Source organism: Leucopleurus acutus (assembly GCF_964270905.1).
Source record: "Leucopleurus acutus genome assembly, chromosome: 19".
NCBI lineage: Eukaryota > Metazoa > Chordata > Mammalia > Artiodactyla > Delphinidae > Leucopleurus > Leucopleurus acutus.
Window position 1 is genome coordinate 12,106,154 of NC_139161.1, and position 16,205 is coordinate 12,122,358.

At 63.6% G+C, this 16,205-nt stretch overlaps 2 protein-coding genes across 6 annotated transcripts in view; one reads left to right on the forward strand and one right to left on the reverse strand.

The window, feature by feature from the left end:
• ASPSCR1 (ASPSCR1 tether for SLC2A4, UBX domain containing) overlaps nt 1-10,681 on the forward strand; it is a 30,763-nt gene extending 20,082 nt beyond the window's left edge. For 2 of the 5 annotated variants that reach the window (XM_082860389.1, XM_082860392.1), the window contains exons 8-17: nt 4,514-4,653; nt 4,892-4,973; nt 5,339-5,405; nt 5,853-5,915; nt 6,475-6,527; nt 7,588-7,712; nt 9,899-9,950; nt 10,187-10,256; nt 10,332-10,507; nt 10,592-10,681. In XM_082860389.1, the coding sequence (XP_082716515.1) occupies nt 4,514-4,653; nt 4,892-4,973; nt 5,339-5,405; nt 5,853-5,915; nt 6,475-6,527; nt 7,588-7,712; nt 9,899-9,950; nt 10,187-10,256; nt 10,332-10,465 (786 nt within the window). In that variant the 3' untranslated portion in view covers nt 10,466-10,507; nt 10,592-10,681. Of the gene's footprint in view, nt 1-4,513; nt 4,654-4,891; nt 4,974-5,338; nt 5,406-5,852; nt 5,916-6,474; nt 6,528-7,587; nt 7,713-9,898; nt 9,951-10,186; nt 10,257-10,331; nt 10,508-10,591 lie in introns of those variants that run through there. The other 3 variants (XM_082860390.1, XM_082860391.1, XR_014326939.1) reach the window with 3 other exon arrangements.
• A 1,183-nt stretch (nt 10,682-11,864) lies between these two features.
• On the reverse strand, nt 11,865-15,800 carry CENPX (centromere protein X). The gene is made up of 5 exons (XM_082860454.1): nt 15,750-15,800; nt 13,122-13,173; nt 12,855-12,908; nt 12,467-12,555; nt 11,865-12,372 (listed from the first exon to the last, which is right to left on the reverse strand). Exons 1-5 carry the CDS (start codon nt 15,777-15,779, stop codon nt 12,358-12,360), a joined length of 240 nt encoding a protein of 79 aa, XP_082716580.1. The 5' UTR covers nt 15,780-15,800; the 3' UTR covers nt 11,865-12,357.
• Nucleotides 15,801-16,205: the final 405 nt, after the last annotated feature.

Here is a 16,205-nt window from a genome sequence, read left to right on the forward strand (position 1 = left end):
TCAGTCCTTTGGGGGTTCATGCACTGCGTGCACAGACAGGTGGGGCCACGCCAGGGCGTGGAGCCACCGGGTTTCAAAGTGTGCCTGCGTCACTGTCGCAGCCCAGCGTTTCTCCTCTTCTTAAAGATGCTCTCATTTTTCCTGCTTGGAAGGCGTGCAGGCCCAGGTGTGGACGTTGGCCCAGGGCTGGGGCAGGCGCGGCCTCCGCCTGTGCCGCTGGCAGGCCCAGCGGATGAGGGGCTGGAGTTCAGTGCAGCCTTGCCGGTCAGGCCCGGCCTCGTGCTGGCGCGTTGCTCCCTCCAGAGGGCGGCCGGCTCTGAGAGTGACGGAGGCTTGGCCCGCCTTCCTCCCGCGTAGTGTTTCATTTCAGCTCCAAGCCTCAAGGGGAAACGCTTCACATTCCCTGTTACCAAAAACCATTGTCAGAGGACAGTCTGGGTAAGAGGGAGGCGGGAGGGCGGGAGGAAAACAAGAGCCCTCACAGGGCAGCTGGAAAATCTGGGGTTGAGGTCACCTCCAAATAGTTTTTACATTTTTCTCCCTGTGTCATCATGTCCTGGAAAATTACTGTCAAGAAAATGAAACCTCAGCAGGCAGTGAGGCCGCTTTTGACATGAGGAGACCCCTGTGTGCCCAAGTGGGTTCTCAGCCACTCGTGTGGTGGCCACTGGAGCATGTCCACTGGCTGTTGGGGGAAGCCGTGGGCCCACGTCTCAGCCCAGAGCCCCATCCCCTGGTCCCCTCCAGGCCTGGCATCTCACTGCCTGTGGCATGGGGCTGAGGGTAGGCAGTGCCCTCACACCTTCCTCCCCTCGGGTCTCCCTTGAAGGGTCCATCCTGGTGTGACAGAGGCTCTTCCTGAAGGCACTGGTGGCCGTCCACAGCTGGTGGCGGGTCCCCAAGTCCCCATGGGTGAGTGGCCCAGGTATCAGTCCAGTGTCTGCAGCCTCAGGCCGTCACCCAGGGCCTCCTCTGAACATCACCCACAGAGGGTGCTCCTGTTCCCCCACCTCTGGAGGGTCCTTTCCCTCCCAAGTGCCCTCTGGGCCCCTCGCCAGTATCCTCCAGTTCGCAGACAGCCTGACTCGTCTGCTCTCTCCATCCACCTCCCTCCTTTCTGGTCTTCTGGGTGTTCTCTTGTCTTAATACCCTCGGTGGAGGCTGGGACAGGGGAGTCTTTGCTAGGGTCGTGTGCTTGCTTGCAGGAACTGAGAGACCCCTGCTGGGCGTTCCACCAGAAGAATCGGGTCTCCTGTGGCCCCACCCTTGGAGGCTGCAGACACCTGCCGAGCCTCCCCTCAGGATCATGCCCGTGCCTGTTTTCTCATCTGTCATGCGCTGTCATGTAGGCCCCCCCGCCCCATGGGCTCAGACCCCAGGCTCTGGCTGCCTCCTCCTCATTCTGCCCATCTTATAGCCGCGGGGCCACCGGGGGAGGAACCGGCTCCTCTGGCTTTCCTGGGGTTAGGGGGTGGGGGCGGCGGGAGACGGGGCCGGGGCTGTGCTCTGGACACTGACAGCGTTCAGGAGCTGGACCTTGAGCTGATGATGGAAAACCTGCGACTTTGGCAGGATGACCCAAGCCTGGTGACATTGGGTTCTTAGTGGAGGCGTGTCCTCTGAGTGGCTCCCTGGTAGGATCTGGAGGAGCAGACCTGGAGATTCGGGCTGTCAGGTGGGCCAGCTGTCAGGTGCGCTGGGAAGGTTCTAGGCCTGCCACCCCACCTGCATCCTCGGGCACCAACTGGGAGGTTCATCTTGGAGGCCCATCCTGGACCCTGGGGCTGTGTCCCTCCCTCGGCCAGCACACAGGAACCCAGTTCCCATGGTGAGGGCGCTGAGGCCCTCTGACAGTGGCCACTGTATGCGTTTTTTTTTTTTTTTCTTAATGGTGTCTCATCCTGGATCTCTATTCTCCATCCAAAAACATCTCCATAAATCCACCTAGGATGGGAGCTGTGCATGATAACTGCCCATGACCAAGGAGCGGCGGGTAAAGGAACAGCAAATGAGGGCTAGATTGCCGGCAGAGCATTGGAAGTGAGCAGGGCCAGGGCTTGGCCTCCGCTGGCGCGGTGTCTGCCCTGCTTCCTTCCTGCCCTGACCGTGGAGCGGTCAGACCGACTCCTCCTTTCCTGGTCTCTCTCCTCTTTGCGGTGGAAATATCTTCTGGGCAGGCCTCATGGAGGTGTTTGAAGCCCCCTGGCTTCTCCCTCGGTCATTTGGTAGGACAGGGTGGTCCGTCCTACCAGCCCAGCCATGGATATCCACTGTTCTCATGGGACAGGGACCGCCTGGGGTCCGGTCGTGGCGGCAGCTCTGGGACTTGGGTGGTCTGGCCCCTGGGCTCTGATGGGCAGCAGAGGCTGCTCGGAACCCTGGCTCCTCTGCCCAGGAGCAGGGAGGTCCCCAAGACGCAGGGCGGTGCAGGAGAAGGAGAGAGTGGGATCTCGAGGTGGCTCTCTCCCAGTGCTCTGGTTCCCGTGTGGGACCCCGGCTCCTGACTGCTCTTGGACAGACAAACGGGCTTCTGGAGCAGAGCTGAGGCATGGGAGGAGGGGTGTGAATCGAAGGTAGATCCAGCGGGGAGAGAGATTTGTCTGCTCACTTTCTGACTGAAAGTCAGTGGCCCCTGAGCAGCATGAAGCCAGCAGCTGGTGTCACCTGCGTCCCTGTTCTGGAAGTTGTGGGAGGGTTGTGGGAAGTGCTAGCAGTCTGCAGTCCTCCAGGTTACCCCTGGGCTGTGCACTGGAAGTACCCAGGAGGATAAGGAGGCCAGAGTGGCCCCGTGCACTCAGGGTCGGGCTTCCCTAGCCGTGCCCGCCCGGGGATCAGGGGGCCTGTCTGATGGTCAGGCTCAGCTCCCGGCCGTGGATCACAAGTCACCCAGTTGCTGGGTTCTCAGGGTGACTCATGTGTCCAGAACCGGGTCCTCGGGGGGCGGGACGGGGACAGGGGGGCCCCAGAGCTTGCTCGTTGGCTTGTGGGCTCTGTGCTCGAGCGCCGGGGGCCTGGCACTCGTGGACACGGCGGCGCCCAGCTCAGGCACATCCACATCTGCCCTCGCCCTCCCCCGTAGCCCAGGCGAGTGCTCGGCCCTTCTGGAATGCAGGCGCCGTGGCTATGGGGGGCAGCCTGGCATCTTGTTATAAAAAGCTCTGGTGTGGACTGCCTGTGGGCCGCAGGAGGGTTGTGGCTTTGAGGGTGCAGCCCCCAGGGGCCTCAATCAGCCACCTACGGACCCCACTGCCCGGGCCTCAGCCAGTCCTTCCTGGCCACCCTGCCACAGTGCCTTGAGATCAGTGGGGCTTCCTGGCGAGAACCCACCTCCCTTCGTTACGAGGAGTGACGCAGCTGTGCACTCAGGAATGGCAGAGACCTGCTGGCCTGGGCAGTCAAGGCCTCGGGTGTGGCTGGGGGAGCAGCCCTGGGACACCTGGCAGGTGCACTGGGCAGCTTCAGCCCTCGACCAGCCCCAGGTTGGTGAGTCTGACCTCTAGAGTGGGTGGGGCTGTGGTTGGGCCGGAGCGCAGGAAGGGATGATCAGAGAAGCCTGCTGAGCCCGGCTCTGAGTGTTGAAGGCAGGAGGTGGGATTTCGGTGCCAGGCTGGGGCGGGGAGGAGTGGGCAGGCGGGAGCAGAAGGCAGAGAAGTGACCTCACCCCAGACGGCTTGTGGATGTTCTGTGCGAGGGAGGGTAGGACCTGGCATAGGCCCTGCCGGCGCAGCTGGACACCTCTGTCGGGCCCGGCTCCATGGGCGGCCTCAGCGCCGCGAAGGTGTCTCCCCACATAGTCACTTGGGCTACACTCGCTACAATTACCCACCCGGAGGCACTGCGAGCAGAGCAGGCCCTGCCTTATAATTTCCCTCTCCGTTGCTGCCAATTAGGAGAGACGCTGTCCCTTCCTGTGTCCCCACGGTGGGCAGAGGGTGGGGCCAGCTGCTCCCCCAGAGAAGGGAGGAGGGGTCAGCCTGGCCATAGGGCCAGCAGCTGGCAGGTTTTTGCCAAATCTCTAATTTGGGGGCTGTCGCTTCTCCTGCCCTTCCCGTGGAACCGCTGACATGGCCATGACCAGGGCATTGCTCCCCAAGTTTGTTCCCCACTGGGAGACCCTGATAACAGGTAGCTCCCTGGGGCTCGTGGGGAGCCCCCACGGAGACAGGAAGTGAACAGAGATGCTGCTGTTCACCCACTGCCCAAGTACCCCCCAGCAGTCAGGGTGCCAGCTGACCTGGCTAAGCCAAGACCCCAGGGCCGTGTGCCGTGGTGGTGAGTGAGGGTCTCAGTGTCAGTGTTGCTAAGCAGGCAGGCATGGTGGGAGGGGCTCCAGTCCTGGACAGGCTCGGCTGTCCCATGCCCCATCACGGAGACCCGGCCCTGGCCATGGGCTAACAGGCGGGGCCGGCAGCACATGGCTCAGCCGGGGTCTGCACGGCCACCCCAGCCCCCTGGGGTCGGGAGCCTGGGCCCTTCCCGGGACCTGCATCAGCCGAGCCCTCTGCCTGCCTAGCCAGTGGACCGAGACCCCGTGGTGTGCCACCCTGACCTGGAGGTGCTGCTCCAGGCCTGGCCTGCAGAGCTGCCTGACGAGTTCTTCGAAGTGACCGTGGATGATGTCAGAAGACGTTTGGCCCAGCTCAAGAGTGAACGGTGGGTGTGCACCCGGCCCCTTCAGAGACACCCGTTCCCTTGGCAACACCTCAGAGGGTGAGGGGTCCCAGGCAGGGGGCTCCTAGTCCGGTCTGGCCCTGTGTTGCGGAGCAGCTCACGAAGTCCAGGGGGACGAGGGAGAAACCCAGAGTCCAGCTGGTGTGGGGACTCTGCTCTGGTTGGGGAGACCTGGGACCTTCACCACTGCTACCCCCTACCCCACCCCCCCCCACCCCAGGAAGCGCCTGGAAGAAGCCCCCTTGGTGACCAAGGCCTTCAGAGAGGCTCAGATGAAGGAGAAGCTGCAGCGCTACCCTAAGGTACCCTTGGGCGGGAGGTGGTCTGCACATGGCTCTGCACTGGGGCCTCCTGCGGCTTCTGCAGCCCACAAGCCACTGGCCATGGTCTCCTGTACTTCAGCCCAGGCCTACACGGCCGTGGTTCGTTAATGAGCCAGGCAGCCCCATTCTAAAATGAAAAACATCAGTGTGTTTTCACAAGTGCACGTGGGTACTTGACTGGTCCTTGTGTCCAGCCCATGGGGCCGGGAGCGTTAGGGGGCAGCCAAGGTGAGGGGGTGCTGGCCCGACGTGGCCGGGGGACCTAGCCATCGTGGGCCCAGGGGTGTGGACGCCTGGATTGGACTCCAGCTGTCCTGTTGACAAGCTGGCTTGTCCTGGCCTAGGTGGTCTTGAGGGTCCTGTTTCCTGACCGCTACATCCTGCAGGGCTTCTTCCGCCCCAGCGAGACCGGTGAGCAGCCCCGTCTGGGCGTCCGGGAGGGTGGGGGCGCCCTGTGAGCTCTTCCAGCCTCCTTCCCTCTGGGCCATGGGGCAGGCAGCGGGTGCAGGGCTGGGGACCGGCTCACGTTGGAGGCTCGGCAGACCAGCTAGGCAGTACCCGTGGGACTGGGTGGCCCCGTGCACCCATCTGTTCTGAGCATGGGTGGGACAGAGGGGCACCCAGAGAAGGGTGGACCCAGGTCTCCCCCACACCCAGTAGCGGGGTCTTTGGCCTGGGGCTGCAGCTCACCTGGAAGGAAGGCAGCAGTGCCACCAGTTCTGAGTGGGGTTCTTGGTGACCTTGGGGAGCGGGTCTGCACACAGGTTGGACCTGGCTCCCGTCCCATTGCAGAGGGGGCCCGGCCCTGGAGTGGGTCTGAGTGTGGGATCCCTGCTCACCCCACCCTTCCTCCTGCAGTGGGGGATTTGCGGGATTTCGTGAGGAGCCACCTGGGCAACCCCAAGCTGCCGTTCTACCTGTGTAAGTGCTTTTCTGGGACCTCCTGCTCAGCAGCCCTGGCACCTCCCAGTTGGGGCTTGAAGCAGCTTTTCCCACAGAAACAGCATCATGGGGCAGGCAGGTCCTGTGCCGGTGTCTGAGCATGAGTCCGGGACTGGGGAAGTTGGGGAGGGAGGTTGACCCTGCTCAGCGCCCCTGTGCCCTTTGCTTCCCACCTGGCCAGGAGCTGTAGGGGCTGGGGGCACAGGGGCGAGCTGCTGGCTTCCTTTGGAGGGCGTCTGGGTAGTGAAGGGTCAGGCCGCAGGGCTGCACAGGGAACTGTGAAGGGCAGGTGTCCCCTTGCAGGTGAGCCTGCCCGAGGCCCTCTTCCCAGCTTCTTGCTGGGTTTTTGCAGCGGTAGAGTGATGGACAGGGGGATGTGAGCTGAGGAGTACTTCAGAAATTCCTCAGCTGAGGCCTATGGCCCAGGCCTCATGCTCACTCTCAGGCCTGTCCTGGGGCAGGGGGTGCATGGGCAAGGGATGGGGGGGTGATGGGGGGCGTGAGGCGTTTCCTGGCGCAGACAACCATCTTTCCGCAGTCATTGCTCCTCCAAAAACCATCCTGGACGACCACACGCTGACCCTCTTTCAGGTACTGCCTGCCTGCCTGGCTGGCTGGTGGGTGCTGCTAGGCTGGCCCGGGAGGGGCACCTGCCCAGGAGGGAGCGTGAGGCCGCAGTCGGGAGTATGATAAGGCCTTTTAGAGGGTGGACTAGGAGGGAGCAGGGTGCTGCTGAAGTCAGTTTGGGGGCTTTCCAGCCTCCTCTGCCTCCTGCCCCGGTGGGGATGGGCCTGCCCGGCTGGCTGCCACCGTCCTGAGCCAGGACTGCCCCTGGGTCTGGATGAGAAGGGGCTGGCAGGTGGGGCTGCTTAGGGGAACCCCTTAAGGGCCAAGGGTCAGAGGCCTCGGCTGCAGGTGGCCAGCTGCCCAGACGGGAGGGGCTGCTGCCAGGCCTGCTGCCCTGCCCCTGCCTTTCCCCTGGGCCCTGTGGCCTCCTCTGGGAATGCCGTGGTGGGCCCTCCCTGCTAGCTGGAGGCCCCTAGAGCTCCCAGGGTGAGGAGCGTTGATCCGGTGCCCTGCTGGGCCGCAGTCCAGAGCAAGAAGGAATGTCCTGTCCCTTCACCCCAGGAGAGCAGCCTGAGGCCTCCCCAGCCCTCTAGCCTAATGGTTTCCTCTTAAAGTGTCTTCAGATATTTTAATTAGTAACAGAGGCTGGCCTTTGTTGAGTGGCCAGCAGGCCCTGCAGAGGTCTAGTTGGGGCAAGGGGGTCTGCTTGCTGCTCAGGACTGCCACCGTCATGGGGGGATGGGGCCAGGCCAGCAGAGAGGCTGGAAGCCCACCAAGGAAAGGAGTCAAGGTTGGGGGGAGCAGGGTGCTTCCCCCGCCCCCACTCCCCCTTCTCAGCCCCCTTCTGCAGCCCCCCGGGAGCCCCAGAGGCACTGGGCCTCCTTCCTCTATCCCCACCCGCCCTCCCTCCCTCCCCACTCTCCCTCGCTGGCCAGCCTGTTGATAAACATTGAATTTGGAAGATGCTTTGGGATGGAGAGGGGCCAGCGTCCAGGCACCCCCCTCCAATTAGGAACCCTGGGGTGCTGCCTGTCCCGCCCACGTGGCCTGATTCCTGGTGACACTCTGCCCCCGCTACCAGCAGCCGTCTCCTTTCATCCGTCAGCTCGCCCTGGAGCCGTGGGGCCTCTGCTCGGAGTGGCGTCCCTGCCCGCCCGCGATCAGAGAGCTGGCAGGGCTCAGGGAAGGAAGGCTTCCTCCCTCCTGCGGGTGAGCAGGCGCGGGCGCGGAAGCTGCTGGCTTTCATGTCCCTGGCAGGGCCGCGTTCTGGCTGCCGGCTGCCCTGGAGGCTGCCCGGGGGCTGGTCCTGCGCCCCAGAAAGTGACAGCTCAGGGTGGGTGTGGGGGATGGCAGCCCAGTGCCCTTTTTGGCCACTGGATCAGGTCAGAGTGACTATTCGTTGGGAGAGGCCAAAAAAGGGTGAGGCCAAGGATGGGAGGATGCAGAGGACCCAGTCCGTGGACACAAAGGTCCCCAACCGCCCACGTCGTACCTGCTTCCTGGGACTGAGCCCCCTTAGTGCTGGTTCTGCCCCAAGCCTCAGGGAGCTCACTCGGCTCCTGTCTCAGCCACCCCCACCACTGCCTCGCCCAGAGCCCCTCCATCACCCTTAGTGGGCCTTGAAGACCACCACGATCCATGTAGACCTCGTCAGCCTGAGCAGAGGGGTACACCCTCCCTCCTGGCGGTCATGGTGGTCTTCTGTGCCGTCCACTCACCCCTTTTCCAATGGGATTCCCTGAGACACAGGCTGGCAGGTAGGGGGCTTCCAGCAGGTGCTGAGGAAAGGCAGGGAGGCCAGGTTCAAGAGGAGCTGCCTCGAGGGGCCCAAATGGGTCCTTCAAGACTTCAAGCTCTGCAGCTCCCAGACGGCCCAGCCGGGTGGGTGGCCCCAGTGCCTGGCGGGTTGGCCGGGTCAGGGTCTGGCTTCACTGCACTACCCTAGAAAGGTTGAGGCACTGTCCTACCTGTGTTTCTCTCCCCACGCCCCCAGCTTCCAGTGCCTCCAGGGCCCTGGGGCTTCCCTCCACCCTGCAGCCCATCTCCCCGCACCAGGCTATCATTCCAGGCATCACAGTGGGGTTTCAGAGTGTTCACGGCCCTTCTCTGTCCCTCAGCTTCAACTGCAATCTCAGCGTTCCTAGGCCTGGCCTTTGAAGCTTCCTCTTATTAATACTCCCCGCCCGGACGCCAAGAGCTCAGAGCTGGGCAGAGAGGATGCGCTCAGCTGGCAGCAGTGGCCCTTCCTCCAGGGCTAAGGACACAGAGCCTTGGGCGGTGGCCTTCCTGCTGGCTCAGGCCAGCTTTGGGGCTTACAGCCATGGTCCTCGTCGGGTGCAGAGGCGGGAATAGAGGCAGGTTACGACACTGGAGGGCTTCGTGATCCTCTGCAACAGCCCTGACTCTGCACCACAGTCCAGCCCCCTACCTGGGAGGCCTCCGGGGGCGTTTCGGGGGCCACGTGATGTGTCCTTGTCCCACACCTGCGCAGGTGGAGCCAGTCCTGAGCAGAAATCTTGCACCACCACCCCCATGGACAGGCCTCCGGGAGGGGTGTGGGGACCCCAGTGCAACACCCACCCTGCAGGACAGGCTTGATGCTGGCTGGCACTGGCTTTTCCTTATCAAGCGAGACCAGTGCCGAGTCAGGGAACCCACCTATGGGCTTTTGGGTCAAGGCAGTAGGCCTGGAGGCACCGATCAGCCTGGGACTCCCAAAGCAGCTTGGCTCCCAGAGCCCCCCCCCCCCCCGCCTTCCCCTTGTGCCGGGGCCACTGAGGGTCCCTCCCCTGGTGCTCCTGTCTCCAGTCTAGCTGCTTCCAGTGCACCTGGGCTCATATGTCAGTCCCTATGGAGTGCCCCCGACTCCTGCACTCTGTTCTTTGGGCAGCACAGGTGAGGGAGGGGAGTGGGGGGCATGGCGGGCTGTGCCCCATGCCCCCACCCATGCAGTTCTGTGTGAGTCTGCATCTCCTCTGACCTCTTGACCTCCTGCAGTCTCTGCTGAGGGCGGGGGCTTCCAAGCTTAGTTCCCACCTTCAGACTGTCAACTGTTTACCCCGGGAACTGGGCAGGAAGGGGAGGTAGGTAAAAATGCCAGAGCACACACACCACGAGAACTTCCTGTTCAGCTGGTGTTTGGGGCTGGCCCTAGGATTCGATGGTCTGATGCCTTGGCCTGGCTTGCACTGGGGTTGGTGCCAGAGGAGGAATAGGTGAAGCTGGGCAGTGGACTGCACGGTGGGAGGGGCCTGGTAGGGCCGTAGCCCTCAGCGGAGCCCTGGACCTTATGGGTGCAGCACCCATGAGGCCAGCATGGAAGTGCAGTGCGGCCCTCTCTGCCGTCCTCCACGGTGCCCACTTGGTCCCTGAGCTCTCCTCTGTCCTCCCTGCAGGCAAACCTCTTCCCTGCTGCCCTTGTGCACTTTGGACCTGAGGAGCCAACAGGTGGGTGGGGCCCCCCTCTGCCCACCGCTGCTGACCAGCCCCGGGCCGTGCATCCCAGCTCATCAGACGCCCCAGAGCAGGGGACTTCGGGTCTGGGAGGGAGACCTGTGGCCCCGATACCCCATACCCTTCTCCTGGGGGCTTCAGGCTGGGTCACGCCCCCTCCCAGAGCAGAGCAGCAGTAGGCAGGGGCACCCCATTCTCTGTGGCCTGAGGGTAGGCTGGGCCTCCTGCAGGCATCTACCTGGAGCCCACGCTGCTGGAACACACCATTTCCCCGTCTGCAGCTGACGTGCTGGTGGCCAGGTGAGTGTCCACAGAGGGTGGGGAGAGCCCGCTGCCACAGTGCCCACCATCTGGCACCTCGGCCTTTGTTCTCAGGTCCATGTCCAGGGCTGCTGGAACCCCACCCCCGCCACCAGCCCCTGACCCTGTGCCCGTTGAGTTGGAGCCAACTGCTGAAGAAGGGGCAGTGGGCCCCCCTGAGCCCAGCCCTGGGACGGCCCAGCCAGTGAGGAGGGGTCTGGGCAAGGTGCCCAAGTGGCTGAAGCTGCCAGGTACTATGGGGGGTGGCCGGGCAGGGAGGGGCTGCTGGGCGGGAGCCCAGGGCCCAGAGGTCATCCCATGTGTTTGCGCTGCAGCCAGCAAGAGGTGAGAGCCGCCAGCCCAGAGGTGCCACTCTGCCAGCCACAGGACCCCTGCCCACCCTGAGCAGGAATAAACATGCAAGCCTCTCTTGAGACCCTCCTGTCGTCCTTTCCAGGGCAGAGGCCCTCGGTCCTCTGACCCACAGCCCTCCTCCTGCTGCTGCCCCTGCGCCGCGTCCCCAGCTGCGGGCCTCCAGCCTGGCTGGACGGTGACGTGGGCCTGGGAGGCTGCTTGCTGGGGCTTGTTCTCCTTAACGAGGGCACAGGTGTCTGCCCTGAACCGCCTGCCCCTTGGTTTTTACTTCACTGACGTTGTTCATGACTCCTCCTCTAGGCAGGACACGAGTTCAGGGAGAAGGACCTCCAGGCATCGCCTGCCTGGCTGCACCTCAGGCTGGGCCCCCAGCCCTTGGCAGGAGAGGGGCGGACGCAGCCCCCACCCTGCGGTGGGACCGGGCAGGGCTGGCCTGGGGTTTCCCGGTGCCCCGCCCGCCCCACCATCTGAGCGCACTTCAAAGTGGCTGTGGGGCACGGGCTCTGGCACTTGTCGCCAGCCTCTCCCCTCAGGTCTAATGACTTCCACATGCGCCCAGAGCTTTGAAGCCCTGAGACTCCCTGCAGGAGCGGGGAGAGGGGAGTGGGGAGCAGAGGCGGGGAACGGGTGCGAGAAGGGGCCAGCGGGGCTAAACTAGGGAGGGAGGGCTGGCCCCCCACCCATGCCATCCTTGGGCATGGGGGTGGGGCTCCTGGGTGCCCGTGGCAGCAGGGGCAGACGTCCCTCCCCAGTGGAATAGGTCCTCCAGCTCTGTGAGAGTCCTAACCCCATGGTCACTGGGCCCAGGGCCCTCTGGGTGTTTCTGTCCTGGGCTGATGAGTCCCAGCAGCTTTCAGAACTGGTGGGAGGTGGGTACTGTGTTGGGGGGGGAGGGCAGCCAGGCCTCCCGACTGGGCTTCTAGCGGCTCCCAAGCAGCTCTGAGCTGCCTGGCCCTGTGGCCCTGGGACCGGTGGTCCTTCCCGCTGGCGTGGCTCCCCCTGCCCCACCAGCACCCCTGCCGGGCCGGTGGCACACCACACTCACGGCAGCCCTGTGGCAGAGGCACCGTCCCAGGCGAGCAGCCACACGTGCGAGGGCTCCGATTTCACAGCCTCTTGAGCCTGGCCCACAGCAGGGCACTCACACATGCTGTTTGTTATTCTGTCCTCTCCCAGCTTTGAAGCAACTTGACTTTGGGTGATTAATGGCAACAGGAGGCTGTGCCTGGGGAGGTGGCTCTGATTTACTGACGTTGCTTTGTGAGAAGAAATACGCAGCTCAGGCAAGCATCTTATGAGGGGAACATCAGACGGCTAGAAGGCGACACACAAGCTTTGATGTCGGTGGCAGAGCCACACCGTTCTGCTTGTTTGTGGAGGACACACAGGCTACCTGCTCAGGCAGGCGGGTCTCCCGCACCTGCTTCCCGGTGACCAAGTGCTTCTCCCACACCGGTGGGTGCTCGGCTGTCCTGAGGGCGGGGGGCGTGAGGGGAGGGCACCAACCCAGGTGCAGGACCCTCATCCTGTCAGTGACCCCTCTATCTGCTGCATCCCGGCCATCAGCAGCAGGCAGAGGGGATGACAGGGGGAAGAGAGTGGTGCTTTGCTGGCACCCGGCCAATCCTGGGAGCTGGAGGAGAACCTTGGGGGATCAGCAGCTCCTGTCCTGTCTGAAGCCAGAGGCCGTGACGTGGAGCGGTGGCCACAGTGAGGGTGGAAACCCCTAGAAGTCCAGAAGCTGTGGGGGAGAGGAGCGCTCAGAGCCTCGTGGATGTAGCCACCCCCCCACCCCCGTCTCCTGGGCCAGGCCCTGTTCCTGGAGGTGCACCTACCAGCTGAGGCAGCACCTTCTCCAGCTGTTCCACGTCCACTTGGGCCAGGTCCTCTGCCTGGGCCTGCCGGATGCTGCGGATGGCCGCTTCTGCCGTGATGCAGGAGGGAAGTGAGGCAGAGAAGGCTTGGGGGGCCTTGAACCCTAAACCCCGTGGGCCTCAGCCCTGGCTGCTGGCCCACCCCCGTGCCAGCCGACAGCTCAGAAGGCTGAGGTTGGGGCCTCTGAAACACGGAGCTTTTCAGGGACAGGGAGCTTAGGTGCTTGGGGAAAAACTGGAAAAATGTGTCTTGGTTACCCCACTGAAAAATAAAATGCAAAGCGGTCGTGAATGATCCGCACGGGCCTGGGTGGGATACTAGAGAACACTGCTGGGTCCCTCTGCTCACCCACAACGAAGATCTTGAGCAGCTCGGCCATGAGCTGCAGCGCGTCCCCGCTGACTGCAAGGTGAAGGGAGAAGGTTACAGACACACACCCTCTCCCTGCTGCCCCACTCTGCCCTCACTGCTGCTGACCTCACGCTCTTGCCGGTGACCTCAGCCCTCCGTCTGGCCCAGTCCTGTCTGAGGCTCTGGCCCCTGCAGAGGTGCAGTGCAGGGTCCCGGGTGCCCAGCAGTCCCCGGCCACCGCCCCCCACCCTCCCCTTCACACACCTTTGGTCTTGTCGTCTTTAAAATGCAAGTGCAGCAGCTTGCTCACCAGCTCCTGAGGGACGGAGGGGGCGTCAGGGAGCCCCCGCCCCCGCCCCCGCCCCTCTGCTGCACACCCCTTAGGCATTTAGTTCTGGATGGGATGGGGTTGTAATTTCTGGCTGGAAATGCTGTCTGTGGGGCTCTCCCAGGGTGGGGAGATTAGGCAGTGGGGAGAAACCTCTCTGAGTGCCTCCAGGAGGACCAGAAATTAGATGCAAGTGGCAGACCGGTGGGAGCAGCCCAGGTGCCTGCCTGCCGCTCTCTGGGGCTCCAGTCCTCATGGTATCCAGAGCAGTCCTGTGCTCCTGCCCCCAGGGACGAGGTGCTCTCCCCACACTGGGCCCCTTTACAGGCCTGTCCACACCACCAATGCCGCCCGGCTTTGCCAGACCCTGCTCTGGGCACTGGGTCAGCTCCATCCCAGGTCCCTCCCTGGAGCCTACGACACGACACGACACGACACGACACGACACGTGGAAAGGGATCTTCCTGTAATGGGGAAGGGCACTGTGGGAACCGCAGAGCTGGGGAGGGGCCAGGCTCCTCGGTCAGTGGGCAGTCAAGGTAGGGGGCAGGGCCCAGGCCAAGACTCCTCAAGGGAGAGGCTTGAGCCCCAAAGTATGGCACCACTAAGCGGATATAGATTCTGGGGATCAGCATCTCAGGAGCTCAGCTTGGAACATGTTGCATGAGGGACACACGTGAGGTGTCCAAGCAGAGCAGCCATTGGGTGGCTGGAACTCAGAGATGGTTGAAGCTGGCGATGAGGATCTGGGAGGTGGCAGCACGTGGGTGGACCAAGGGAGGTTGCTGAGGGCAGGGACCAGCCAGAAGAGGCTGCGAATGAGGAGCCAGCAGAGCGCCAGGGGAGGCGGGAGGACAACAGCAGTGGGTGCCCAGGAGAAACTGGGTGTCGTGCAGGGAAGGTGAGCTGGGGACCCACCAGGCCTCTAGCCTTAGCCACGGAGATGGCACTGCCTCACCCAGTGCAGCTCAGCAAAGCTGGAGAGCAGAGTGGAGAGAGCGGACCCTGACGAAGCCCTGGCTCAGGCGGGTAAGAGCTCGTCACCAGTCACTTGGGGCAGCACCAAAGAAGCAGCCTCATCCTCCCAGCAGTGACCACGTGAGCTTGGCGCCACCTGCTGGCCCTCCTTGCTGTGTACCTGAAAGGTACCAGCAAAGGCACAGAAGGCTCTACTGCTCCGCCAGCTCCCAGACCCTGGGGAAGAGCTAAATCAACCAGGCTGCTGCTGGGGGGCAGCTGCATGGGGTTGCCGTGATAACTAAAGCAGTCAGCACCAGCTGGGAGCAGAGGTTCCCTAAACTTGCAGAGGGTAGGATGGGACCTGGGATGTGGTCAGCCTTTGCCCCACTGTGTGGGGGCACCACGACCCCTCCCCCTCCCCGGGGACAGCCCTGCTCATGGGTAATGACCATGACCCCAGCTCTGGCCAGAGCCCTCTGAGGGTGAGGGCTCCAGAGCTGTGCAGGACTGCATGAAGGAGGCCCAGCCCAGTGCTCCCCTCTGCAGCTATTACAGTGGAGGATTCCTACAACCCCCTGCCTCGGTGGTTTTCCCTTTGACACTATATACCCCTTGTAGGCCAGGGCAGAGTGACGATTCTGGGTGGTAGAAAGAGAACACCCACTGGGGACTGGCTGGACAAGTACTCATGAGGGGCTGAGACTCTCCCTCCTGCCCACAAAGGCCTGATATCAAGGGCTCAATGTCACCTAACCTTAAGACAGAGCAACAATGTGAGACTCAGACCACTTACAGCCTGCGGGGTGTGGGAGGCAGCTGACCTCACCACCCACCCACCCAGAGCCCCATTTGCCAGGTGCAGAGCAAAGGGGCTGACTCTGGAGGCGGATGGCCTGGGTTTGACTCTAGTTCTGCCTCTTTCCCACTGGCAGGTGGGGGTAGTACAGTACCCATCTCCTATGGTGTTGAGCATTACACGGGCTAATCCATTTCAAGTGCATGTAACAGTGCCTGACTGTGCTGGGTGTGCTGCTAAGAAAAGCACTTGTAGAGCCAAGTACACACCAGGCAACAAAGCCAGCCTGGCTCAAGTGAGACGCAAAGCACAGGGCTGGTGTGATAGGAAACAGGCCAAAAGGAACCTTTAGAATACGCAGGCGCCGAGACTACCCGCGAGCTGGGCCGCACTGTGCTCTACGCTAACTTCTTTAGGGTGAGTCCTGCGGATCCCGGAGCCGCGGGGCGGGAGCCCAGGCTCCTCTCTGAGCCTCCCTTCATTTGTGCTGGCACTTACCCCTGCCCGATTTCTGCAGACCCTCTCCCTCTTGCCGCAGACCAGGCTGCCTACCCAACCTTCCGCTACCCGGCCGCGGGATCCCATCCACGGAGGACGAAAGGTGTGCAGGACGAGGGTCATTGCCAGATTCTGGGAATGGGCTCACCCTATAAGGCACCCGACGGCAGCGCGGGGGCTGGCTCAGGATCCGCACGTGGGTCACTCAGGGGACCGGGCCGCAGCGTCCCCGCCGGACCCGCGCGTGCCCCCCGCCCCGGCGGCCTCGCCCCGCGCCCCCAGCCCGCCCCGCCAGCAGGCCCTCTCTCACTTTCCGGAAGCCGGCGCCGATTTCCTCCATGACCGCCACCAAGGTGCGCGCCCTCCGGAGCCCCGCCCCCGCGTCCCCAGCCAATGAACCTTGAGCGCGCCCTCCGGAGACCCTCCCTCGCGACTCCAACCAATCGACAAAGAGCGCGCCTTCTGGAGCCCCGCCCCCCGCCTCCAGCCAATGGACCCTCCGCGCGCGCCCGCTCCTTTGCCTTCACTGGCCCGCGGTGAGCGCCCCTCCTCCGCAAAGCCTCCTGGGAGTTGTAGTTTCCTCCAGGTCTTCCCGACGCTCCCTGCTCTTCCTGGATACTGAGGCGCGCGGCGGCCGTGACGAGCGAGCGGGGGGCCAGCGGCGCGAGGGCTGGGGCATCGGGCCCGGAGCCCAGGGGTACGGGCGACGTCCGGACGGACCGGCCCCGCCGCTGGAGGCCCCGCCCCCGAGGACGCCCCACCTCCT

Bases quoted from the DNA above. Each gene is read 5' to 3' on its own strand.
- CENPX (XM_082860454.1), bottom strand. From the start codon at position 15,779: ATGGAGGAAATCGGCGCCGGCTTCCGGAAA. The intron at 13,174-15,749 runs GTGAGAGAGGGC...TCCGTCCCTCAG, and splicing joins TCGGCGCCGGCTTCCGGAAA to GAGCTGGTGAGCAAGCTGCT. The intron at 12,556-12,854 runs GTGAGCAGAGGG...GCATCACGGCAG, and splicing joins GCTCAAGATCTTCGTTGTGG to AAGCGGCCATCCGCAGCATC.